Here is a 26,663-nt window from a genome sequence, read left to right on the forward strand (position 1 = left end):
TTTGAGAAATACAACTGTATTCCTAAGGAATAGGGAGGATTTTTAAAATGGGGCAGACTGGAGTCGAGAGCTAAGGAGTGAAATGACGACTTAACTTCTTGATTTAAGAAAACATATATGAATAATAACCCTTCTTTGGGCTTCACTTTGACAAGACACAATAACCACCAAGCCTCAGTTAAACATGAATCCTGATGTTTTAAATCGAGACCAGAATTTAAAACACCTGTTTTGAAACCTTGAAGCCTCACAGATTGTGAGGCCCACAGGCTGTCACAACCCCTGAACTCTGCCACCCCCGCAGCGCAAAAGCAGCCAGCGACGAGACCCAAGTAAACCAGCATAACTGTGTCCAGTAAAAACTTAAAACAGGCCGTGGCTGCAGGTGGCAGATCGCTGACCTCTGCTTCTAAGCAACGGAGAGCAACCAGCGGTTTGTAAAGAACACGCATGGCTGTGTGTCAATGACTTTATTTACGGACACTGCAATTTTAATTTTATACTTGTCACGTGTTGCAAAAACATCCTTCTTCCTTTAATACTTTCCAACCGCTCAATGACGTAGAAGCTATTCTTACTGGATGGGCTGTACACACACAGGTGGCAGGAAGGATTGGCACGAAGGCCACAGTGGGCTGACCCCTGATTCAAGAAGTCAGTGCAGTACTAGGAAACCGAGAGAGAAGCACGAAATCCAATTTGAAGACGACGCCTCACGGCGTTCTGGCATTTGGCGCCGCAAAGGACGGGCGCAACAGCGATCTCGCGACTGACGTGAGCAGTGTGACCTTGACAAGCTCCGTCTGTGATTCAACTTCTTCCCATCTTAAAAGATGGAAGAAAACTTTCCTTACAGTAAGGCTGAACTGAGGCTGAACCCAAGGATGAACTAAATAACATATATAAACAATTAGCACAATTTCTGACACTCAGCAATAGTAAATGCCACCTTGTCATGTTATGTACTTTGATCAAAATTCAGACTTTAGGGATAGAAAAAAGTTCTCACAGCACCCCCCAAATAATCTAGTAATTTTTGGAAGACATTTAACTATGTAGAAGGCCAGGTGGTAACAGGAAAAAGAAAACTGAAGTCTGTAACTTCTTGTGAGATACTGGGATTACACATTTAAGTAAAAATCTCAGATGATGATACAAAAAAACTAACACTTTTCGAGCACTCACTGGGTGCTGGAGGATACTTCCCCAACGCGTATCATGAATGATCTCACTTACACTGCACAATTCTACGAGGTAGCTACTGTCACCACCCCCTCCCTGCAGATAAACGCGGGTATTGGGTGAAGGAGCTCGCTGAAGTCCGAGTTAGAGGCGGTGGAGCCACCGTTAACAATTGAGATGGTGATCACTGAAAATCTGAGGAAGAAAAATTACCAAATGATCACCTCAGAGAGGTCAAAGCTATTTTAGTTTAATGGAAATCACAGATATGCCATGTGTGCTGAAATTTCTGAAACGAAGAGCTTCAAATTTAGTTGCCATTGGAGGGGAGGCGACGCCTCGGCCTGAAGAATCAATCCACACGGAGAGTGGTCAGGGGACCCGGCTCCGGGTCGAGACTCTGTCCCTTTGGGAAGACACCTGCGGAGCCTCAGTCATCTAAATGAGTAAATAATGAGATGAGAGAGAGACCTAATGCCTGGATTTCAATGGACTGGGTGAGTAACACACAGCACAAAACAAATGCAAAAGTGTGCACTATTCTGCTAGAGACAATGGGTGCATAATAAAAAAAAAAAAGGCAATCTAGGCTTATAACCTAAAATAGCATAAACATACAAAAGGCCCCGAATCTTAGAAAGCAGGGGAAAGTGATAGATCCAATGTAAACCTGGGAAAAGGGAAAAGCACGTGGTCCACCCGCACCCACGACATTTAAAAAATAAGATGGAAACCCCTGTAGCCAAACCCGTCCCTACGGATCCACTCAATTCCTAACAGGAAATCCCCAGACCAAACGCAGATGTACTTTACTTAGTGGCCTTGAGAGTTCACGCTCCGACAGCTGCACCGAAGCCGTCTGGCCGCGGCAGGCACGCTCCCGCCCGCCGGCCGCGCCGGAAGTGGGACCAGAGCGCACCCGTCTGGGCCCGCCCACCCGCGGGGCCTCGCCTCCCCATTGGTCAGCGGGCACCGTGGTCCCCGCCGCGAACTAACTGAGTGTGTCTCCCTCCCTCCCTCGGGCGCGGCCTCTGCTCTGTACCCGGGCAGAGCCTTCCAGTTCGTGCGCGTTTACGATTTAACACTTTGGCGTCAGGTGCTACCCGACGCTCTCTTCATTCCCGTGATCCTCAGCTCCGGGGCGGGGGGGCACCCCAGACACTGGCCATTTGTAGCTAATAGCGTGTTGTTAACGAGTCAGAATAAAGCAGCGACAGGGAAAATTCACCTGGCTCCTGACCAGAATTCATCAGGCTTTGAACGCAGGTCGCTCGACACTTCCTGCCTATTGCTTAAAAAGCCAAAAAAACCAAAAACCGCGATTGTAGGATATCATGGGGGAGATGGGGGAAAATCGTATTCTTCGTGTTGATTCAGTGGGGGCGGGCGCTAATGAATGCTTTTCCGGATTCAGTTTCCTGCTGAAACAACCTGGGGACGTTGCCCGTGCTCCCTTTGCTCCTGCCATTTAATCTCGGGCGTTTAGCTGCTGAGGCCTCTTAAGCTTCCCCCACGTCCCGTCGGGGACTAACACGCTGATAAAAGTCTCGTCGAGAGACTTCTCCTGTAATGGCGCCTGCGTCAGTCACTAACATGGCGGACAGAGTCGTGCGCGGCGCAAACGTCAGCACCTCTCCCCGAGCCGCTCAGAAACAGCAAAGGGGAGCAGGCCCGTGCTCACTGATTGGCCCGTCGGCGGAGCGTGCCGATCCGGGCGTTCCAACAGAAGCCAATCAGGACGGCGACAGACGGAATTGGCCGCTGTGCCTCCGCCCAAGGCATTCTGGGAGCCTGGAGGACTAGCGAGGAGGAGTTGAGAGAACGGAGCGGACGCCATGGCGACCAACATCGAGCAGATTTTTCGGTCGTTCGTGGTCAGTAAATTCCGGGAAATTCAACAGGAGCTTTCCAGGTACGCGCTTCCCAGTCTTTTCTGCCCCCAAGGGACCGAGAGGGCCCCGCGTAGCCCTCCACGGCACCTTTATTCCGAGGCGCCGTCGTTCCTCGCCTCAGGCCCCGCTACGGCCCCGCCTGGGCCTGGGATCCATTTTCCGCCCCCCCCCCCCATCCGCTCCCTTCCCAGCGCGGAACTTCGCTTTTTCCGCCGAAACCTCGACTCCTCTCCTGGAACCGGGTTAAGACTCTCGCTTCCCCTCCCGTTTGGCTCGTCCCCTTCCCTTTCGCTGCCGTGGGCCTAGTCGTGCGGCGGCGGCGGCCTAGTTCCTCTTGGGCTCCTCCTCCGTCGCCGCGTCCCCCTCCCCCTCCCCGCCTCCGTCGATGCCGCCGGCCGGTGCCCGCGACCGGAAAGGGTCTCTACCGGCCGTTTCTGGAGTCCACTGAAATCCGCTTTGTCCTGCTTCAGACCGTCTCGGGGTCGGGAATCCTCTAATTAGATTATTTGGGCCCCAGCGTCCTGTGTCTTTCGCCAGGTCGCGTTCTAATCGGTGAGAAATTCAAAGTACAGCAGCTCAAATTAATGGTAGCTGCTTTGACAGAGCAGCCGGGGCGAGGATGGAAGGGGACTGGGAATTATGAATAATTTCTTAATTTAGCAAGTGGCGAGTGGGCTTGGTGTCGACGTAAATTTTTATTCGCTGCTCTTGTTCCAACGGACGGACGGGGACGACGCGTTAGTTCTGGCATTGCTGGTGGACTCGACGTAGCTTTTTTATCCTTGGTTCCACAAAATTCAGCCGGGCAGAGGTTTCCACAGAGGTGGTGTTGACCCAGAAAGGAAACTGGCGTGGGTCATGCCGTTCGCTGGTTGTCTTCGTGGTTTGCTTTGTATAATGCAAATATTTGTTTGGAGTTCAGATGTTTTTTTGCTAGTTGTATTTTAAAAGTTCCGAGCGAGAGCGGTAAGTGAATTTGAAAATCGGCCGAAAACGCAGTTGTAAATGAAGTGCTCCTACTAACGTAGGGCGACTGGGGCAAATGGACTAATACTACCAGGAGTGTTATTTTCAGAGGATATGTTGTTTTCTAAGGGGAAAATAGATCTGCTCACTCGATTTTTAAAAAAATTTTGTTACATGTCTGTTTTTTAGGAAGGTAAGACTTGAGCTAAGGGAATGTGTATTTTTTAAAACTTCAGTAGGTGCATGGAATAAGTAATTGTGTTTGCTTATTGTAGTCTTTTACATCTTTTTAAAAATCACTTTTTATATTAGGAAATAAGTTTGGTTGTAGAAATTTAAGGGGAAAAAAGGAAATAGGAAGACCACTACTTAGTTATTGGTGTTCTTTGTTGTTTTTTCCCCCTTTGTGCATAGATGAACATGCATGTTTTGTAAAATGTGATTATCTTGTTTGGCGGGTTCTCCCCCCCCCCCCCAATGTATTGTAAACAAGTATGTCTTATCACAATCTTAGTATTGCACTGGACATTTTTTTATAGAATTCTGTTTTAGAAATGTGTTGTTGATGGATATTTAGGTGTTTGAAATTATCTTCAGTGTTTGAGATAAACATCATAGCTTTAAGGCGATGACGTTTTCATGGACTTTTTGTTTTTACCTTTTTTTTTTTTTTTTTTTTTAGATTTTATTTATTTATTTTTAGAGAGGGAAGGGAGGGAGACAGAGAGAGAAACATCAATGTGCAGTTGCTGGGGGTTATGGCCTGCAACCCAAGAATGTACCCTGACTGGGAATCGAACCTGGGACACTTTGGTTCCCAGCCCGCGCTCAATCCACTGAGCTACGCCAGCCAGGGCCTGTTTTTACCTTTTTGATTTTTAAAATGTTTCTTTTTTAATGAGGTAATTATGTGTGTACAAGTGCTTAGGGAAGTGTAAAATAAAGAACTCCTGAAGGAATGTCTGCAAGTAATATTAAAGGACTTTATCACTAGAGAAATATTGAACTTCTCAAGTAACTTGTAATACATTGTCAGTCTAAAAACGGGTTTTTTCTTATTTGCCACTTAAGTGAGCTTTATTTTTCATTTTTCCCATCTGCTTTTACACTTGTCAGTTTGGGTGAGACAGACATTCAGATAATTAAAATTGATTGTTATATATGGATGGGGGCTAAGAGAATGAGCTCTGGTTTTGAATACCAGCTTCACCTCTTCATAGCTGTGTGACCTTCAGCTAGGTTTCTTGTCTTCTCTGTGTCTCATATTCCTTATTTATAAAATCAGAATAATAGTGCTGATCTTAGAGTTTTATCTTAGGTTTAAATGGGCTTCAAAATGTAGAACTTTGTGACATTAATGGTCAACAAATGTTAATTATTACTTGGTTCATTGTATTAGAAAAATCTAATGTTCCTTAATAACATTTAGTTAACTACTGATTCTTGGTTTTTTGACCGTTCAGACTTCTGTAAAGTAGTGGAGCATAATTATTCTGTTTTGTTAGCTAAAACTTAAGTTAGATAAAAGTTGTTGAAGTTTTTTTTCAAAACAATTTTGGAAATCCATAAAAAAAATAGTAAAAATGACTAGGTAAGTGACATGTTTTTATGTCTATTAAGGTTCTTTTAAAAAAGCAAACAAAATGAACACAGAAAACAAAAACATTCGGATACACAGAGCAGATAGGTGGCTATGAGAGGGGTTGGGGGAGGGAGGAATGGGTGATAGTCCATTTGATGGCCATGGATGGTAACTAGACTTTTGGTGTTGACTGTTTGTAGTGTATACAGGCATTGAATTATAATGTTGTACACCTGAAACTTTTATATACACACACACACACACACACACACCCCCACGCACTGATTTTACCTCAATTAAAAAAAATCTGGCCCTGTGAATTGAAAATATATCAAGCCATTCATTCATTTACTGTTGGTAAAAATGAATTGTCACTTGTTTTACATGAATTGTTTTGGTCTCCAGAAATTTAATACTAGGATTTTGAATAACTGGGCAAAATTATATAAACGTGTTTTTATTTTAAAACTTTTTGTCATTTTACTAACTGATCACTTGAAGTCTGCTCAGAGGTTACATGTTACCCTTTTTATTTGACGTGTGTCTGTGGCTTGTTTTATGTCCGTGACACTGGTGATGACTGTGATCCATGGACAGGTGTGGCTTTATAGTAGCTGTAGCTTCTGTCCTCTTGATAATAACTCTTCTGTCCTGAGATAAATATGCAGGTAACTGGAATCTAATTTAATTCATATTTCCTGTAGTATTTTGTTTTTAGAAGAGATAAGCTTAGAAACCTGTGTCAAAGACTTTTCCTTAACTTTAAAGTTCTGAAAGCTTTAATTGTAAAAAAGTAAAAGTGTACAACTATTAGTAGATAGTGTTAAGGAAGCACTATCCTTAGTAGGAAATAGCATCTGAAAGAAATGGAAAAATGGTGAAATGTGTTAATATGAGGATATTTTAATCAGTTGAATTACAAATGTTAATTTATTGTATGATGTGGTAAAAAGTATTAATGAATTTTGATAACTTCTCTTCTCAAGTGGAAGGAGTGAAGGCCAGCTCAATGGTGAAACAAATACACCTGTTGAAGGAAACCAGGCAGGTGATGCAGTTGCCTCTGGCAGGAGCCTACCAAATGAAGAAATAGTTCAGAAGATAGAGGAAGTGCTTTCTGGGGTCTTAGATACAGAACTACGCTGTAAACCAGGTAAGTTGGAAATAATCAGCTGTTTCAAAAACTTGAAGACTTTAAAAGGGTTAGAAGTGTTTTTCTTGAATGTATGGTATTTAAGATGCTCAGTATATCTTAAACTTCAATCAGCTTAAGTTTCAGTTTAATTGCTCTATTGAAGATTTGGACTCATTTGAAAATACGAGTGTACTTGTATTTATGAACTTGTTTGCTTTGGTACTGGATTGACTTTATTTGATTGAGTCTTGTGCCTCAGTGCCAGGATTTTGAAAATGGGTTTTCATTTAACGATTGTTTAAATGTCCATTTTGGAAGGCACAGGAGCCTGGACCACATTCGTAATGATTTTAAAGCCCTGGGAGGTTTTACTTTAAAAACTATGTATAGAGATTGCCTTGTTTTGCATCTACCCCCTCTTAAAGTTGCAGCAAATACAAAGGAGTCATTTCTTGGATATGTAGCATTTTTGGAATTGATTAAATAATTGATGCTTAGAATTGAAAATGTTAAGGTCACAAAATTACAGTATTTTCATTTAATTTTGTAAAACGTGAGGTATGGCTTTTCATTATAAAAATCTTTATTTTTTTTAATTGTTCAAGTACAGCTTTCTGCCTTTTACTCCCATCCCACCCCCCCATTATAAAAATCTTTTAAATTTAAATTTTGGTGTAGGGTATGGTAAAAAAAAAAAAAAAAGCAGAGACTTTAGTTATACTTAGATTCATGGTTCTAGCTCTTTTTCTCTTTTAAATTTATTTATTTTTAAAGATCTTTTTTATTTTTAGAGAGAGGGTAAGGGAGGGAGAGAAAGATGAATCCATTGCCTCTTGCATGTGCCCTAACTGGGACTATGCTGGCAACCCAGGCCTGTGCCCTGACCGGGAATTGAACCTTTGGCTTTGCAGGAAGCTGCCCAACTGAGCCACATGGGTCAGGGCTCTAAAAACTTTTTCTTGAGGTATAGCTTCCCTAACTAACAATTTGGTACATAATAAACAATTGGTAGAAAATGAATAGTTTTGCTTTGGAATAGGTCTTTTTATGTGTTGATTTTTTTCCTCTCAAAATCTTAGCCCTGGCTGGTGAGAGTGTTGGCCTGTGAACCAAAGGGTGGCCAGTTTGATTCCTAGTCAGGTCACATGCCTGGGTTGCAGGCCAGGTCCCTACTTGATGGGTGTGCGGGGAGGCAACCACACATTGATGTTTCTCTTCCTCTCTTCCTCCCTCCCCCTCTCAAAATAAATAAACTCTTTTAAAAAATGTTAAGAGAAAAAAACCTTAATGGCGGAGGTTTCCTATCAGCTTTTTCTGGGATCACAAAGGCTTATCTAACTTGATACTGGCATTAGAGTAAATCTTGTCTGGTTATAAAGTGGAACGTAAGCCACTTTCTCTTATGCAAATAGAAATATTCTTAAGTTACATGTTAAGAGCTGTAAGACATTTCTTCCCAAAATGACTTTTTTTAGAGTAGAGTCATTAGAAAAGCTGTTTCTTAGTAATTTGACAAGATTATTGTGGGAAAGGGTGATATTTTGATTAGAATGTAACAGGTGTGATAAGATAAATTCAAGCTCCATATCGGTACTTTCTTTACATTTGTTCAGACCTCTATGTAAAAGCAATCACTAGCATTTGCTGAAAGCTTACTGTGCATTCATTATTCATTGTACATTGTATGTTTAATCTCACCTCATCATTTAACTTCGGGAGACAGTGTTAGTAATTCGGCCTAGTCCTTTCACCTGTCCTTTTGACCCACTTACTGATTGGGTGGATTGATTCACCATCCAAAAGCAGACAGTTTATTCCAGATCCAGTGCTGTGCTGCTTTCTGTATCAATGGGAGTTATCAGTAGTCACAACAATAAATGTATTTTTTTAACAGAAGAAAATAAAAAGTTTAATACAAGCCCATGGAGAATCCACATGAGCATCAAAATTCCGTGTGTGTATATATATAACAGGAATTGTAACAATTGATAATATGAAGGACTCATTTGTAAATGTAGAAGTAAATTGCTGTAATTTGAGAGCTGCAGAAAATGATTGTTTTAAATGAATTTAGTTGAAACATTTTATTTTATTCCTCCCCAGTTGAAATATTTTAATGTAATTCTAAAAGTTTCTGTTGCAAACTAAGAACTTGATTTTAACCCAGACTTAAATATGTTTTAAAGGTATTTATTTATTTTTAGAGAGAGGGGAAGGGAGGAGGAAAGGGGGAGAGAAACAGTGCGTGGTTGCCACTTTTGTGCCCCCTACCAGGGACCTGGCCCAATATAGGCATGTGCCCCAACCGGGAATTGAACCAGCAACCCTTTAGTTCTCAGGCGGGCGGGCACTCAATCCATTGAGCTACACCAGCCAGGGCAACCCAGGCTTTAATTATAGAAATATTGGGAAAGTGTTAGTCCTCAGATAACTGACTTATGAAAAACAGATTATTTGGTAACTCTTTATTTAAGAGGTCTAATGCTGTGGTATCTTAACATGGGATGTAAATTTTGTCTTGTATGATTTATCTAATCCTACTTTGAGGAATTTTTTTTGACCAATTAAAATTAATTACTCTTAATTTCAGACTTGAAGGAGGCCTCTAGAAAAAGTAGATGTGTGTCTGTACAAACAGATCCTACTGATGAAGTTCCCACCAAAAAGTCAAAGAAGCATAAAAAGCACAAAAATAAAAAGAAGAAAAAGAAGAAAGAAAAGGAAAAAAAGTATAAAAGACAGCCGGAAGAATCTGAATCAAAGCCGAAATCGCATCATGAAGAGAGCATGGATGTGGAATCAGATTCCTTTTTAAAGTTTGATTCTGAACCTTCAGAGATGGCACTGGAGCATCCTGTAAGAGCTTTTGGTTCATTTGAGACCAGTGAAACTCCTGCAGTTGTGCTGGAACCTCCTATAATATCAATGGAGGGATCACAGCCACACACCTTAGAAACTCTGAAGCCAGCTGCAAAAACTGCAGAACTGTCAGTTGCATCTACATCAGTAATTACGCAGTCAGAGCAGTTTGCGCCAGTAACGCTGGAACAACCCACGACAAAGATTCTGGATTCTTTTTCAACAGCACCAGTGCCTACTTCAACAGTAGTGCTAAAGTCACCTGAGCCAGTTGTAACAATGTCAGTGGAGTGTCAGATGAAGCCTGTGCTGAAATCTTTGGAGAGCACACCTCCAGAGCCATCAAAAATCATGTTAGAGCCTCCAGTAGCAAAAGTGTTAGAGCCATCAGAAACCCTTGTGGTATCATCAGAGAAACCTACTGAGGTACTCCCTGAGCCAAGCACATCGACGACAGTGGATTTTCCAGAGTCTTCTGCAACTGAAGTACTAAGATTGCCAGAGCAGCCTGTAGAAGTTCCATCGGAGACTGCCGATTCATCCATGACAAGATCACAGGAGTTGCTGGAGCTGCCCAAGCCCACAGCATTGGAGCTGCCGGAGTCGTCGGTGGCCTCAGCGATGGAGTTGCCGGGGCCACCTGCGACCTCCATTCCGGAGTTGCAGGGGCCCCCTGTGACTCCAGTGCTGGAGTTACCTGGGCCCTCTGCTACCCCGGTGCCAGAGTTGCCAGGGCCCCCTTCTACCCCATTGCCTGAGTTGCTAGGGCCCCCTGCGACAGCAGTGCCTGAGTTGGCGGGGCCCTCAGTGACATCAGTGCCACAGTTGTCACAGGAATTGCCGGGGCTTCCAGCACCATCCGTGGAGTTGGAGCCATCACAGGAGGTACCAGAGCCACCTGTGATGGCACAGGAGATGCCAGGGCAGCCTGCGGAAACAGTAGAGATGGAGTTGACCGAGCAACCTGCGACGGCGACAGAGTTGGAGCAGCCTGTGGGAATGACAACGGTGGAACATCCTGGGCAGCCTGAGGTGACAACGGCAACAACGTTGCTGGGGCAGCCTGAGGCAGCGATGGTGCTGGAGTTGCCAGGGCAGCCAGTGGCAACAACAGCGCTGGAGTTGCCAGGGCAGCCTTCGGTGACTGGGGTGCCAGAGTTGCCAGGGCTGCCTTCGGCAACTAGGGCACTGGAGTTGTCTGGGCAGCCTGTGGCAACTGGGGCACTGGAGTTGCCTGGGCAGCTCATGGCAACTGGGGCACTGGAGTTCTCGGGGCAGCCTGGGGCAGCTGGAGCACTGGAGCTTTTGGGGCAGCCTCTGGCAACAGGGGTTCTGGAGTTGCCAGGGCAGCCTGGGGCGCCAGAGTTGCCTGGGCAGCCTGTGGCAACTGTGGCGCTGGAGATCTCTGTTCAGTCTGTGGTGACAACAACGGAGCTGTCAACGATGACCGTGTCGCAGTCCCTGGAGGTGCCCTCGACGACAGCGCTGGAATCCTATAATACGGTAGCACAGGAGCTGCCTACTACACTAGTGGGGGAGACTTCTATAACAGTAGGAGTGGATCCCTTGATGGCCCAAGAATCCCATTTGTTAGCTTCTAACACCATGGAGACCCATATGTTAGCGTCCAACACCATGGACTCCCAAATGCTAGCGTCCAACACCATGGACTCCCAAATGCTAGCGTCCACCACCATGGACTCCCAGATGTTAGCGACCAGCTCCATGGACTCCCAGATGTTAGCGACCAGCTCCATGGACTCCCAGATGTTAGCGACCAGCTCCATGGACTCCCAGATGTTAGCGACCAGCTCCATGGACTCCCAGATGTTAGCGACCAGCTCCATGGACTCCCAGATGTTAGCGACCAGCTCCATGGACTCCCAGATGTTAGCGACCAGCTCCATGGACTCCCAGATGTTAGCGACCAGCACCATGGACTCCCAGATGTTAGCGACCAGCACTATGGACTCCCAGATGTTAGCGACCAGCACCATGGACTCCCAGATGTTAGCGACTAGCTCTATGGATTCCCAGATGTTAGCTTCTGGCACTATGGACTCTCAAATGTTAGCTTCTGGCACCATGGATGCCCAGATGTTAGCGTCTGGTACCATGGATGCCCAGATGTTAGCATCTAGTACCCAAGATTCTGCTATGTTGGGTTCAAAATCTCCTGATCCCTACAGGTTAGCTCAGGATCCTTACAGGTTGGCTCAGGATCCCTATAGGTTAGGCCATGATCCTTACAGGCTAGGTCATGATGCCTACAGATTAGGGCAAGATGCCTATAGGTTAGGCCACGATCCCTATAGACTAACTCCTGATCCCTATAGGATGTCACCTAGACCTTATAGGATAGCACCCAGGTCTTCTTATAGGGTAGCCCCGAGGCCATATAGGTTAGCACCTAGACCCCTGATGTTAGCATCAAGACGTTCTATGATGATGTCCTATGCTGCAGAACGTTCCATGATGTCCTCTTACGAGCGCTCTATGATGTCTTATGAGCGCTCTATGATGTCCCCTATGGCTGAGCGCTCTATGATGTCAGCCTATGAGCGCTCTATGATGTCAGCCTATGAGCGCTCCATGATGTCCCCTATGGCTGAGCGCTCCATGATGTCAGCTTATGAGCGCTCTATGATGTCAGCTTATGAGCGCTCCATGATGTCCCCAATGGCTGACCGGTCAATGATGTCCATGGGTGCTGACCGGTCTATGATGTCATCATACTCTGCTGCTGACCGAACTATGATGTCGTCGTACTCTGCAGCCGACCGGACTATGATGTCATCTTACACTGCTGATCGTTCAATGATGTCTATGGCAGCTGATTCTTACACCGATTCTTACACTGATACATATACAGAGGCATATATGGTGCCACCCTTGCCTCCCGAAGAGCCTCCAACAATGCCACCATTGCCACCTGAAGAGCCACCAATGACACCACCATTGCCTCCTGAGGAACCACCAGAGGGCTCAGCAATATCCACTGAGCAGTCAGCATTAGCAGCTGAAAATACTTGGCCTACTGAGGTGCCAGCATTGCCTTCTGAAGAATCTGTATCCCTGTCTGAACCTCCTGCGAGTCAAAGTGAGATTTCAGAGCCTTCAGTAGCTCCTGCAGATTACTCAGTGTCAGCAGCAGAGTCTTCAGTATTAGCACCAGAGGCTGTCATGACTGTTCCAGAGCCAGCACTGGAGCCAGAGTCTTCGGTTACATCCCTACCTGGAGAGTCTGCTGCAATAGCAGAAGAGCATGAAGTTGTTCCAGAGAGGCCAGTGACTTACATGGTATCTGAAACTCCCATAATGTCAGCTGAACCGACTATGTTAACATCAGATCCTTCTGTTATGTCAGAGACAGCAGAAACTTTTGATTCCATGAGAGCCTCGGGACATGTTGTCTCAGAGGTATCTGTGTCCCACCTGGAACCTGCAGCAACTATTCCAGAGCCATCACAGAACACTCTAGAGCTGTCAGCCATGGCTGTCTCAGAGCCGCCTTCTGCGGCTGTCCCGGAGCCCCCAGCTGAGGCTGTCCCGGAGCCCCCAGCCGAGGCTGTCCCGGAGCTCCCAAATGAGGCTGTCCCTGGGCCACTGGCTTTGGCTGTCCCAGGGCTTCTGCCCGAGGCTATCCCTGGGCCACCAGCTGAGGCTGTCCCAGAGCCCCTGGCCTTGGTTGAGCCAGAGCGTGTTACCATTCCTGTGTCAGTTTCTGCCCTGGAAACTGCTGTGCCTGTCCTGGAACCAGCAGTGTCAGTCTTTCAACCTAACATCATTTCAGAACCATCTGTTTCTGTCCAAGAATCCACAGTGATAGTCTCAGAGCCTGCTGTCATTGTCTCAGAGCAGACTCAAACACCAACTGAGATGGCTTTAGAGTCTACGCCAGTGCTGAAGTCTAGTGTTGTAAAAGGAATGAATGTACTATCTGGTGATCAAAGTCTTGCCCCAGAGATTGACATGCAGGAGGTTCTTATGCATTCAGATGAAGGGCCACATGCTGAAGGACACCTGAAGAGTGACTCTTATGAAAGTGAACATGGTATACATAGAGACTTGGATATAAATAATCATTTAATTGCTAAAGAGATGGAACAAAGCATGGTGTCTGCTGCCAGCACTGGAGCTGTTGGTGAAATTGGTGAAGAGAAAACTTTGCCCATCAATGAGACTAAACAATGCACAGTATTGGATACCTGCCCTAGTGTTAGTGAAGCTGAGGTAGAAGGAACTCTGTCTTCTACTGGTCCCCTTGTTTTTGAACCTGATACAATGGGAACGAGTAAGGGTATTGAATTTGCCACAGCATCTGCTCTCAGTTCAGTTAGTAAGTATGATGTTGAAGTATCTTTAACTAGTCAGGATACTGAACATGACATGGTGATTTCCACCAGCCCCAGTGGTGGTAGTGAGGCTGACATAGAGGGACCTTTGCCTGCTAAAGACATTCATTTTGAGTTATCATCTAATAACTTCATTTGTAATGATGCAGAAGGACCATTACCTGTAAAAGAGAGTGACCAGGCATTAGCAGTTGCTCTCAGCCCTAAAGAAAGTAGTGAGGATAAAGAAGTACCTCTCCCTCCTAAAGAGACATTGCCTGAATCTGGATTTTCTGCCAATATAGATGATATTAATGAAGCAGATTTAGTGAGACCATTACTTCCTAAGGACATGGAACGTCTTACAAGCCTCAGAGCTGGTATTGAAGGACCTGTACTTGCAAGTGAAGCTGAACGTGACAAATCTACTGCCAGTCCAGTTGTAATTAGTATACCAGAAAGAGCTTCAGAGTCGTCTTCAGAGGAAAAAGATGATTATGAAATTGTTGTAAAAGTTAAGGACACACATGAAAAAAGCAAGAAAAATAAGAACCGTGATAAAGGTGAGAAAGAGAAGAAAAGAGACTCTTCATTAAGATCTCGAAGTAAGCGGTCCAAGTCTTCTGAACACAAATCACGCAAGCGTACCAGTGAATCTCGTTCTAGGGCAAGGAAGAGGTCATCTAAGTCCAAGTCTCATCGCTCTCAAACACGTTCAAGGTCACGTTCAAGACGCAGAAGGAGGAGCAGCAGGTCAAGATCAAAATCAAGAGGAAGGCGATCCGTATCAAAAGAGAAACGCAAAAGATCTCCAAAGCACAGATCCAAGTCCAGGGAGAGAAAAAGGAAAAGATCAAGCTCCAGGGATAACAGGAAAACTGCTAGAGCTCGAAGTCGCACCCCTAGTCGGCGGAGTAGGAGTCATACCCCGAGTAGGCGAAGAAGATCTAGATCTGTGGGGAGAAGGAGCTTTAGCATCTCTCCCAGCCGCCGGAGCCGCACCCCGAGCCGGCGGAGCCGCACCCCGAGCCGGCGGAGCCGCACCCCCAGCCGAAGGAGTCGCACCCCCAGCCGAAGGAGTCGCACCCCCAGCCGTCGGAGTCGCACCCCCAGCCGGCGGAGCCGCACCCCGAGCCGGCGGAGCCGCACCCCAAGCAGGCGGAGAAGATCAAGGTCTGTGGTAAGAAGACGAAGCTTCAGTATATCACCAGTCAGGTTACGGCGATCACGAACACCCTTGAGAAGAAGGTTTAGCAGATCTCCCCTCCGCCGTAAACGGTCCCGGTCTTCAGAAAGAGGCAGATCACCTAAACGTCTAACAGATTTAAGTAAGTCATTTTAAAATTTAATGTTAGTGTAACAATGACTTGAGTCTGCGTTTTCTCTGATCTTTGAGTCAGATGGAGTATTTTTGGGTTATTGGTTCAGGATATTTCTTTTTGAATTTTATAATTACATTAGTTTGTGTTTAGAAAATGCAGGGATGGATACATTTGTAATTTGAGTTAAAAAGACCTGCTTTGGAGTATAGTAGAACCAAAGTATTTCCATGCTTAAACGTCTTATTTTGCTTGAATTATCTCCCCTAACCAAAAACAAAGTAGGAAGAAGTCCTGTTAAAGATAAAGCTAGTAGTATATGCTCAGATTGTTAATGTATGTTCAACGTAAGTCCCGCTGCAAATAAGCCTAAAATTAACAGTGTTTCTTTTTAAAAATGTTACGTATCTTAAAATGACAGGTAGGACTATTAAATGTTTGTGAAGATAATTTTAATTGGTATAATTAAAATTATTTCTAATTTCTCTTGATTTAAAGAAGGCACAGAGATGATTAAAGCTTGTTGGGTAATACATGACTACTGGCATTATTCCAGTAGTTCCAAATTGTGTTGTCTAAGGAACAAGATGCCAACAGAACAATAAGGGAGAATATATCAGTTCAGTAAAAGGCTTTTGAGTTCTTTTACTATTGAAAGCAGAGGAATAGTATGTAATTCTTGAAGTGATCACACGTTAGTAGAAGAGATATGGGTAAAATGCGTATGTGTCTGTTTTACCAAATAGTACACCTGCCAGAAGAGCAGCATGTTATGATTGCTGTAAATACGCAAAAGAGTGGTTTAAAATGTTAGATTAGAAGGAAAGTAATTTAAGGGCATGATAATTTTGGAAAATAGAGTAGGCTTTGACAGTTGTGTGTACATCTTAGAGTGTGGCAAGGTGATCATTATAGTTATATACCTTAGCTATTTTCTGAGGTATTTGAATGGGAAGCTAAAAGTGAACTTAATTCTTTAAATAGGCAGCATTCTCTTAAAATCTTTGAGCCAAGGAGTGATTTGAACACAGCTGCAGGTTATGACATAAAATTGATATCTTGAATTTTGTTAGCATATAAAACTCTAGATAATACAAAATGTATGGCTTTTTAGGAAAACCGCTTCTTATATTTTTCCTCTTACAGATAAGGCTCAATTACTTGAAATAGCCAAAGCTAATGCAGCTGCCATGTGTGCTAAGGCTGGTGTTCCTTTGCCGCCAAACCTAAAGCCTGCACCTCCACCTACAATAGAAGAGAAAGTTGCTAAAAAGTCAGGAGGAGCTACTATAGAAGAACTAACTGAGGTAAGCTAGACAGAATTTGTTTTCATTCTTAAATGGATTATTCCAGTGATGTTGACTCTGGAGCGTGCCAAAACCCGAATTGTGGGCTGAACTGATAATGGCTGGCACCGAGTGGCCAAAACCCGAAATACAGGTGTGGCAGCGGCAGAAGCTCTGTTTAGCAGGCCATTATCCGGGATGGCTAAGCTCCGCTAGCTAAAAGTTACTTCCCATTACTTTTGCTTTCCAGTTTTAGAAGCCAAACTGACTGAGGAGTGGGACGGTTCGTTTGAATGGAGGAGGTGTTGAGTGAGCAACACGCAGAAGCTCGCCTACAGTTTCGTTTCCATTCACGACGTGTTCACTGATCGCCACGAGTGTACTGCATATACGCAAAGACACAGACAATCTTCAGAAATGATCTTTTGCCACCGGAGCTTGGAAATTAATGAGAGTAGCTGGCCATTGCCTGAAAGGAACTTCTTTCGCATCAACATTTCGGGTTTTGGCTGTTTGGTACCAGCCATTGGTGATAATGGCCGGCCATTATCAGTTCTTCTCGCGGTTCGGGTTTTGGCAGTAACATATATTTTAAACACACTTATTTTTGTTCTTAAGAATTTGATCTTTTCAGTTGAGGCTTTTTTTTTTTTGGCTTTGTTTTATTAATGTTATTTTGTTTGTTTGTTTTCCCGGGGGGTGGGGAGTGCTGAAATACTGCTGCTAGGATCCAGAAATACCACACTGTTTCATATATTGAAACTTGCTATTGGCTAGCCTTATGCCAGCCTGCCACTGTCAATATATTCTGTCCCCCTTGGTTACAAGCTTAGTATGCTCTGTGTTTTTGGCTAAATGAGCTTTTTATCTTATTGTAATATTTTTGATTGATAATGGATGTGACAAATTCTGCTTGTAAAGAGACAAGTCCACCCAAATTTACTCTGACCTTTTTATAAAGCCAGGTAATGGAGTCTGTTCCTTTGCTTCTCAGGAAGGAATTGACTTTGCTTTATGTGTCAGACCTCATCAATTACACCCTCTCCATCATGCCTTATTTTCCATTCTTGCGTTCTATTCCTTCAGGCACTCAACATTGCAGGACATTTATGGAGAGATGTTACTATTTAACCCAATTGCAATGTTTCAAATCCTTTATTTTGCTATACCTTTGGGGTTCATAATGTTTCACAATCTGTTTCATCACTTAGACTTATTACAGTATGAATTACATCCTTTTTTTTTTAATTTAAGGGCCTAGTAAAGGCTTCTGTTGCTTGGTTATCAAACCCAAATTCCTCATCCAAAACCTGTGAACACTTAGTGTTTCCCTGTGTTTTTATCCTCATCTTTAGCCCTCTTGTCCCTTCTAATAAGTTTCTTCACACTTCTTTACCACCTCCTGACTAGGATCACTTTCTTTTCCATTCCCTGCCAATCCTTGTTCTCAACTCTGAAAATCTGGCTTAGAACTCTTCAAGGAATATTCCCTGATTCTCAAATTCTGACTGATTCTATTCTCTCTCAAGCTTTTGTTCTCTCGGCACTTATATACTCAGTTTGTATTATATCAGTTTGCACTTGTTACTTGTGTTGCTCTGTAAAAGCGTTCCTCAATTATTTCATGTGTATGTATTCTATTTCTAAAACTAGATTGTAAGCTCCTTGAGAGCAGGGACCACGTCTTCTACCATTTCTTTTGTATTCCCTGGACAGTGCCCAGTACAGTGCTCTGCACATAGTAGGTGCTCAATAAATGTTGTTGACTGATTGACCAGCTAGAGTGTGTTTAAAAAATAGTTTATAAGCCAAGTTACCTATGTGTAGCCCATCATTAATCTTGTTTTAGTTTTGAAAGTTGATTTTATGTGGTTTTCATTCTTTTAAGAAGTTACATGTTATTTTTTATCTAAAGTATAAGGTTTATCTTGTTTTTTTTTTTCACTTTTTAAGAAATGCAAACAGATTGCACAGAGTAAAGAAGATGATGATGTAATAGTGAATAAGCCTCATGTTTCGGATGAAGAGGAAGAAGAACCTCCTTTTTATCATCATCCCTTTAAACTCAGTGAACCCAAACCTATTTTTTTTAATCTGAATGTGAGTATTAGTGTTTATGGATTGATAAAACAGCACAACTTATGAAACTATTTAAATAGACTCAAACAGAATTTAGTTTTTTGATTTTTGAAGTAAATACTGAGAAATGAAATTATTTTCAGACTCTTAAAAATTAATTAAGAAACTTTATTTATTTTTTAAGATTGCTGCAGCAAAGCCAACTCCTCCAAAAAGCCAGGTAACACTAACAAAAGAGTTTCCTGTGTCGTCTGGGTCTCAGCATCGGAAAAAAGAAGCAGATAGTGTTTATGGAGAGTGGGTTCCTGTAGAAAAAAATGGGGAAGAAAGCAAAGAGGATGATAATGTTTTCAGCAGCAATTTGCCCTCTGAGGTAAGTAAAACGAATATTATGTACTTTTTCTTTTTTATACCTGAATCTGTCGTTTTATTGTTACTTTATATCTGATTTGGATTCTGTTTCACTCTTCTTAGGGCCGGGGTAAACGGCAGGGCCGGGTTAAACGACAGATGAAACAACCCGCAGCTTCTCATTTGACAGTAACTCGATGCAATTCACTTTGTGGAACCAAGCCACAAAGTGAAAAGCATCGAATTGCAGAGGACAGTGTTGTCACGTCCCTCCCCAACATTGGGCCCTCCTTGCACTTGTGGGAAGGTAGCCCGAGGTACAACTATTTAGCTTCCCGTTTTGCTTCAAGGCTTTATAGCTCTAGATTTTGGTGGTAGCAAGTTTACTGGGTGGGGGGATGGAGCGGAGAGAGGCAGATCCTCAGGTTCAACACAAGACATGGACTGGAAAGGTTGTTATAGGCTGATGTGATCATCGTGGGTACAGAGCCCATTGCCCTTTAATGATGATTTCTTCCTGTTTTCTCTGGGTTGTTTGTGAGATAGCCTTTAATTTTAATTGTTTTCCCTGTGCTACCTTGGCCATTTTGAATTCTTGTGTTTAACCTAATGCTCAGCCTTGGTGTACTCCATTTCCCTTCTCCTTCCCCCCTTTGCTACTATTGAAAGTTGGAGAAGTGGAATTCACACCTTGAAATTTTCATGAGGCTATAGTTGTATCTGTCAAAATGACGCAGTAATAACGTGTCAGAACAACCCCATTAAAATGCCGCCTGGTTAAATAATGTGCTGCTAAATAATAGTGCACATGAAAACAGCAAGACTGTATATATATGTAAATATATATATATATCTGTATCTTTGTATGTATCTCTGTATCTGTACTTTTGCTGTATCTTTTAATAAACAGTTTACTTTTATTTAACTTGTTGTGCAAAATCACGCTTGGGGGATCTGGGAGGGTGGATACTTACTAGGGCGGGGGGGGTGGGAGTTTTAAAAATACCATAGACTAGTCATCACCTCTTCCCCTTTGTTTCCAAAGCCCAGACATTTGTCCAAGGACCGGATTAGCTATCTGATGCCCTTACAATATGGGACTTCTCCCCACTTCTTTTCTTGCAGTTCTGGGATGTGTAGGTCAGAGAGACCTGTACTCTTCACACTGTGGTTCCATGTATTGGCCATATGATCATCTTCCACTACAGACTTCCAATATTACAACTAAATCCTGTTTTATAAGATCAGAAAGTGAACAGAACCCAAATCAGAAAACTTTTGGTAGACTTGTTTCACCCCCTTGAGCTATTCACGGATGACATTTTCACTTGTGTGTGTGTGTGTGTGTGTGTGTGTGGTTCTCTTGACCTGTAGCCTTTTAAAATGGAGCAGGTTGTGCACAATGAAGCTGGCTGGGCATGAGAACTAGCCAGTGCAGCCTTGAGTCACTGCTGGTGATCGAGTGTTCTACATGGGCTCAACATCTGAAGCAAGTGGTGCCATCACCAAGGAGGGGGGCAGCTGGTTTGGAGGGCAGGGTAGTGAAACCAGCGCAGTCAGGAGCTCAGTTGCTGATCCCCAGACCCAGCTAACCTGCACATCTGAACAGGGAAAGGGTAACTGATCATTGCAACGGGCTGAAATCCTGTGGGAGCTGAGTACGAACCATGATAAGAGGGCTGAACAGACTTACTTAGGAATTGTGATACGTAGACTTCTAATAATTTCTTGCAGATTATGCGTTCAACAGAGTTGGGAACAACTTCGTAGGAAGATTATGTGGGAAAAATTTCCCAGTGGAATGAAACCCTACAAATGTTACAAAATTGCAAGGGGTTTTCCTGACAAGGTAGTGACCATAACGATTTCAAGTGCTTAGTGACTTCTGACGACATTTTTTTTTTGACTGACGGTTTATGTATATGTATCTATATATATTGATATTTGAAATTTAGTACTCAGTCAGTTGTAGTCTTAACATTGAAGGGGGCTAGGTGCCTTAGCCCCCTGTCATCAAAAGTGGTGGTTGGAGTTTAATTTAAAGTTGAGGGGAATTATTCCAAAGAAATCCCAGGGGGAAAGTTGAAATTTTTGGGATACTCAAATTTTATAGTAAGTAAAGGAATATTTTACTAAAGCAAAAGGAGAAAAAAGCCTTCTGTTCATAAAGCCAAATAAGTGAAGTGGATCTCTTTTCTGGGATAATGTATACAACATTTTCATATCAGACTTCTGTAAGCTAGTTACTTAGAAGATTAGACTCAATATATAGGTTGACTTCAATTTTAAGCAAAACAATCCCAAAATTTTAGGAGAGAAGGGGATGGATAGGATTTTGTTTTGCCTCAGGTCTCTACTTTTATGGAGTAATAATCAACACCTAGAGGAAATGTTCACATAAAATGTTTAGTTCTAGTTACTAGACATATATTTTATACTGTATTTTTAAGATAAATGTTCTGTATTTCAGTGTTTGTGGAATACTATCAGTTACATTTTATGAGAGCATTGGCCCTTTTGATTTCCTAGTGGAGTGAAATAAAGGCTTTATAGAGTAATGGAAAATTCTTTCGAAGTCATTATTTTAATTGAACAGTATTTTAAACTTTTTTTTACTTACTGGTGTTTTTCACTTAAATAAATATAAATGGGTTTTGTGGTTCTTTAATTTTGAGCATAAAATCATTTAGGTAAAGGTCACAGATGTGATCTCAGTTTTGCTGTAACCCTTACACCCCCGATTGTCTTGCACATGAGTGCTCTCTAATACACGTGAGTGGTCAGACGTTGGATGGACCGACAGGAACCCCTTTCCTGCGGGTTCTGAGCTCCACAGATTGTGTGCCCTGCTGCCAGAGCGTCATCTTAGGAAGTAGCAGCCAGCATCGTCCACAGTGAGGATTGACTGCAGAATTGGACCACATTTGTGTGAATTTGATTTATAAGCAGTGAAATTTTAAAATGTTGGAAAACATTTAAAAAATTCTCCTTGGGGCATGCATTCTTGGTAATAGAGTTAGCAAAGGCTCATTGGGCGGAGAGTGAAATGGAATCTTTGACAAGACTTCTTGGGTTTCCTATCAAACAATAAGTGCTAGAGGTCCAGCAGTGACTCTCCGTTAGGGTCTAGTGACAGCTTCCAGGGGAAGATCATTTTTGTCTGCGACTGTGTGCTTGGTTTTTATTACTGAAGAATATTTCCACATCCTGATGGAGCTAAAAATCTCAATGTTTACAATCTCTAAATTTATAAAGTAAGTGTTAGCTAAGTTCTTGGAGCAAGATGAAAATTTCAATTGGAAATAGAACACAGTTCCTAGCATAGTGGAGTGTGAGTATAGCCTTGCTATTCACTCTGCCTTTAGATTCTCCTGGGTGGTCAGCACTGAATGTCCTTAAACCATTTAATAGATTACTTGTTTGTTTTTCTGTTACAACTCATTTAGGTTAAAGGTATAAGTTAAACCTAAGAATTGCACTAAATAATTTCATATGATGAAAAGATTCATAATTTACTTTTTAAGACCAAACACATTAACAACTGAGACGTTCTATATTTAGTATGGCTTTTGTTTTTAAGTTGTTGTTTTCTTTTCTATGTGAAACTTTGTATTAATTTTTGCCAAATACTTTACAGTCATGTTTTATATATAGGTCAGGTATTTTTTCTTTGGTTCCATTATACTTAAAATTTTTTATACTGTCTTAATTTGAGATACCTGGAATTACCTGTGTAGAAAATAATTTGTATTTTATAGCCTCTCATGTATTTAAGTAATATTTAAGATACTTGTTCTGTGTAAACAATTGGGTTAATAAAAGGGGGGAATAAATTGACTTAGGAGGATTTTTAAAATGAGGAAGATAGAGAATGTATATTACCATATTTTAGGCCTGGAAATGCATGTTTCATGGTGGTAATTATGTGTTTTACTCTTCCTGACACTTTTTTGGTTATAGAAGAAGTAGCAAAGCAATCTGTTGTGTCAAGGAAGTAGAAAGTTGAAATAGCTTGGACAGGTTTTTACTAATAGAACTGAAATTATTCAGGATGCTGTAGATTTCATTCTTTAGAACAAATTCTAGGGAAAAGGAAATGAAACATTCCCCCCATAATACCTAGAATATTATTACACAACTATAAATACTTTAAATAATTATATTTTATACATTAGGCAGTGTATCAGTGGAAACAAGTCTTGTTGATGACAATTCCATAATAGTGTTCTCCAGGGTTTAAGGTTTTGCCCCTGTTTTTAGAAGGGCTCTTCAGCAGCATTTTGGTACCTTTCAAACATTCCTGTTTCAGAGCAACATTGAAAGATTTTGAAACCTCTAAGGGTCCAAAATACAATCTAGTCTACTCTGTCCTACACGTGTGCATGTACGCCAGTACAGCAGTCACTAGCCATTGAAGTCAGCTCCTTAATTGGATGGGCCACATCTCCAGTGCTCATTAGTTGTCACTGTGGGCAGTTCATTGGACAGTGCTGCTGTAAGGGATCGCTGTGGTTTTATGCTGATACATGACGTTTGGCCAAGTCCTCCAATAGGAATGCTTTGGGAATCATATAGTTGAGTTTTTAATGCATTACTGTGTATCCTTTGCAGACCTGGAAACATGCTTTTTGATGCATCCTTAAAAAGTTAAGATAATCCTGATCCATTGAGTCTATCTCTTCACATTTTATAAGATAGGAATATGAAATTAATAGTCAAATTATTATTAATGAAGTTTTGACATGAACTTGCAGCTCACTTGAAAGCCTGTTGAAGAAGAAATGAAATTTTATTACCTCAGAATAAAACCAGTTGTGATTTTATCTAAAGGAAATTTACATTAAGCATCAAGATTTCTATATTAAAGTGATTTTTAGAGTGAGATGTGAATTTAACATAAAATATTACTGAGATTGGAAAGAAGTTTTGTCCTGCAGATAAATGTTGAGGCATTAGGTTACCTGCTTCCGTAATAAAGGCTTAAAGAGAAAAAAATTATGAAGATAAAAATTAATTTGCTTTCCAGTTGAGAAGAATTAATTTTATTCTAGAAAAGCTGCACTTTTGAGAGTAATTATATTTTTGTGGCTCTTAAAGTTTGAAATTGGGGATTAGGACTTGGGAATGGGTGGTAGGTATATTTTTCCCACTCTGTCCTGAGTTTATAATAAAAACTTATTACTTACACCTGAACATCCTTACAAACTTAAAATAGCTGTGAAGTCCAAAGTATTTCTGGCAACGTTAATAAACAGTACATGAGATACATTTGGTGGCCCTTTAAGAATGACTTCCGTAGTACTACCTGAGAGTTGTAGGAAACATCCGAGGAGGGCTGAGGGCATGTATATTCCAACTGGGCAGTCCCAGGGGTTGGAATTAAAACAAACGAAAAGTTAACATACAAAAAGTTTTACTTTTTGAAGAGAGAAAGGAAAAGAGGGGTGGGAAGAGAAACATCAATTTGTTCTTCCATGTGTTTGTGCATTCATTGGTTGATTCTTTTATGTGCCCCGATCCAGGGATTGAACCCACAACCTTGGTGCTCTAACCAACTGAGCTACTTGGCCAGGGTCATAGAAACTTTTCTAAGTGTGTTAGTCTGACTTTCTTATAGGCCCAGATATTCTAATTAGTGTGGAAAATTTATTAAGTTGACTAAGAAATTAACATCTTTATGAGATCTAGAAGTTAGTTTAATAATACAGAATGAATTCAGTTTGTGTTTTCGTTTTAAGAAGTTATATATAAGAATCTGTAAACAATTTAACAATGTTTAACAATTCTGTTCAATATTATTAGGTGATTCAGCAAGAGAACTAGGGACGAAGTGAGTGATTAAGGGGTTCTGAAGTTAAGAAAAGTTAGAATTATTCTCACAGTCATATACACCCTTCTCCACTATATAGGCCTTGTTTTGTAAAGAAGCATTTTAAACACAGAGTACAGTCAAACTACAGGTAGGCTTCACTTAGCTCCTTGAGAAAATCCTTAGCAGCTACTTTACTGTCATCCCTATGCAGTACTTACTAAGTACTGTTTGTATGTAAACATAGGAAAACTTCCCCATGCAGATGAGCATTTTCCAAAAGTGAATTTTCTTGGTGAAATAACTAGAAAATATTAATGGTTATGTTGTGGTAGAGGAAAAACAGTATTAAGAATTGATGAGTTGATACAAATCAGCCTGAGCTCTTAATGATAGAGCAAAACACCATCAGGAACTTGGCTTGGTGGGTTTTTCCTTCTGTGGCTGAGAACCCTGCACAGACCTGACAAATTGGGAATTTGCTCTAAAGATTACCTTGAAGAATTTTCCTCGACAGTAGGAAACATTTCTAAGACTTAAATCATTAGTTCACCTGCTTATTATTAGCATTAGTTTTTCACTGGTAGAACATGGAACTTTGAAAAGGAGAGTGTAAGACTTCAAACATATCTTCAAGTGTTTTTTTTTTTTTAAGATTTTATTTATTTATTTATTTTAGAGAGGGAAGGGAGGGAGAAAGAGAGAAACATCAATGTGCGGTTGCTGGGGGCCGTGGCCTGCAACCTAGGCATGTGCCCTGACTGGGAATCGAACCTGTGATGCTTTGGTTCGCAGCCTGCGCTCAATCCACTGAGCTATGCCAGCCAGGGCTAGGTGTTTTAATTTATGTACTTACACAGAAGTATTTTAACTGGTCATAGATGTACATAAGCCAAATACAAAAGGCTCAATTATTTACATAACAAATATATTCTTGGATGAAATTGAGTTCTTAAGACCAAACGTGGAGGCAGGCCCCAGGGGAAAGGCCTGCAGACCAGCACGGGAGAGCACCACACTGAGAGTGGCCTGCGGCCCGCTTCCTGCTTCCGCAGGCTCTGCTAACGGAGCTCAGTGAGAGCTGCTGAGCATCACGTTCACACTTCAAAACTAGTTAAACACTTGTCTCTGGACTGCGAAAGTCTTTTGTTACTGTTATTGGAGACTGGAGATTTTTACATTTTTCATGGAATTTGCTGATTGTCATTTGATACTGTAGAAAATAAACCGGTCAGATTTTGCTTCCCCTGAAACTTTGTGACTTACCTGAAAGTTTATCCTTGTCTGCCTGCCAAGGTTGCTTTACCTTTTTAGTCTTCCACCTGCTCGACAGAATTGTTAATGCATATAAGACTGTTGTTTCGTTTTTCACAGGTAGCAACTAAAGATATGTACACTTTGCAGAACTAAGGGGGTCCTATCATAATTTGAGATAATTATGTTTTCTCTCTTAGCCTGTGGACATCTCTACAGCAATGAGTGAGCGGGCACTTGCTCAGAAGAGACTCAGTGAAAATGCATTTGACCTTGAAGCCATGAGCATGTTAAATCGAGCTCAGGAACGGGTATGTAGCAGTTTTAATGTCTAAACGAGATTTTCACTGCATTGTTGTGACATAAGGAAAATCTGTGGCATGTTGTTGAAATACGGGTTCTTATCTTGAAAATCAAAGGAAAAAAATCATTTCAATTAGCTTATTTTAAATGGAAGTGCTTTAGGGCCTGGTCTTCTATTTGGTAAATGTTTATGGGATACTATGTGACAGGAAGCGTTTCTTAAGAAAATAAAATAGGAAAAATGTCCTGCCCTCACTGAGTTTGTAATCCGGTGTATAAATACAGTTAGTTGCCCATAATAGGTCTGTGGGA

The 26,663-nt window shown here is 42.0% G+C and overlaps 1 protein-coding gene and 2 long non-coding RNA genes across 14 annotated transcripts in view; 2 read left to right on the plus strand and 1 right to left on the minus strand.

Annotated features, from left to right (window-relative positions):
* Positions 1-2,950: 2,950 nt before the first annotated feature.
* The window catches only part of SON (SON DNA and RNA binding protein), a 32,516-nt gene continuing 8,803 nt past the window's right edge, over positions 2,951-26,663 (plus strand). For 5 of the 12 annotated variants that reach the window (XR_004901089.1, XR_004901091.1, XM_036017202.1 and 2 more), the window contains exons 1-7: positions 2,951-3,094; positions 6,609-6,775; positions 9,348-15,278; positions 16,416-16,576; positions 18,509-18,655; positions 18,819-19,007; positions 26,249-26,359. Coding sequence is in view for 9 of the 12 variants with exons in the window: in XM_036017202.1 (XP_035873095.1) it covers positions 3,018-3,094; positions 6,609-6,775; positions 9,348-15,278; positions 16,416-16,576; positions 18,509-18,655; positions 18,819-19,007; positions 26,249-26,359 (6,783 nt within the window). In the remaining 3 variants the exon portion in view is untranslated. Of the gene's footprint in view, positions 3,095-6,608; positions 6,776-9,347; positions 15,279-16,415; positions 16,577-16,805; positions 18,333-18,508; positions 18,656-18,818; positions 19,008-19,108; positions 21,130-26,248; positions 26,360-26,663 lie in introns of those variants that run through there. The other 7 variants (XR_004901090.1, XM_028503940.2, XM_036017191.1 and 4 more) reach the window with 5 other exon arrangements.
* LOC118498664 lies at positions 4,440-5,105 on the minus strand. Its single transcript, XR_004901134.1, has 2 exons — positions 4,908-5,105; positions 4,440-4,698 (listed from the first exon to the last, which is right to left on the minus strand). It is a non-coding gene; the product is annotated as an uncharacterized LOC118498664 (long non-coding RNA).
* LOC118498663 lies at positions 24,504-26,163 on the plus strand. The gene is made up of 2 exons (XR_004901133.1): positions 24,504-25,430; positions 25,629-26,163. It is a non-coding gene; the product is annotated as an uncharacterized LOC118498663 (long non-coding RNA).

Source organism: Phyllostomus discolor, chromosome 2 (assembly GCF_004126475.2).
Source record: "Phyllostomus discolor isolate MPI-MPIP mPhyDis1 chromosome 2, mPhyDis1.pri.v3, whole genome shotgun sequence".
Lineage (NCBI taxonomy): Eukaryota > Metazoa > Chordata > Mammalia > Chiroptera > Phyllostomidae > Phyllostomus > Phyllostomus discolor.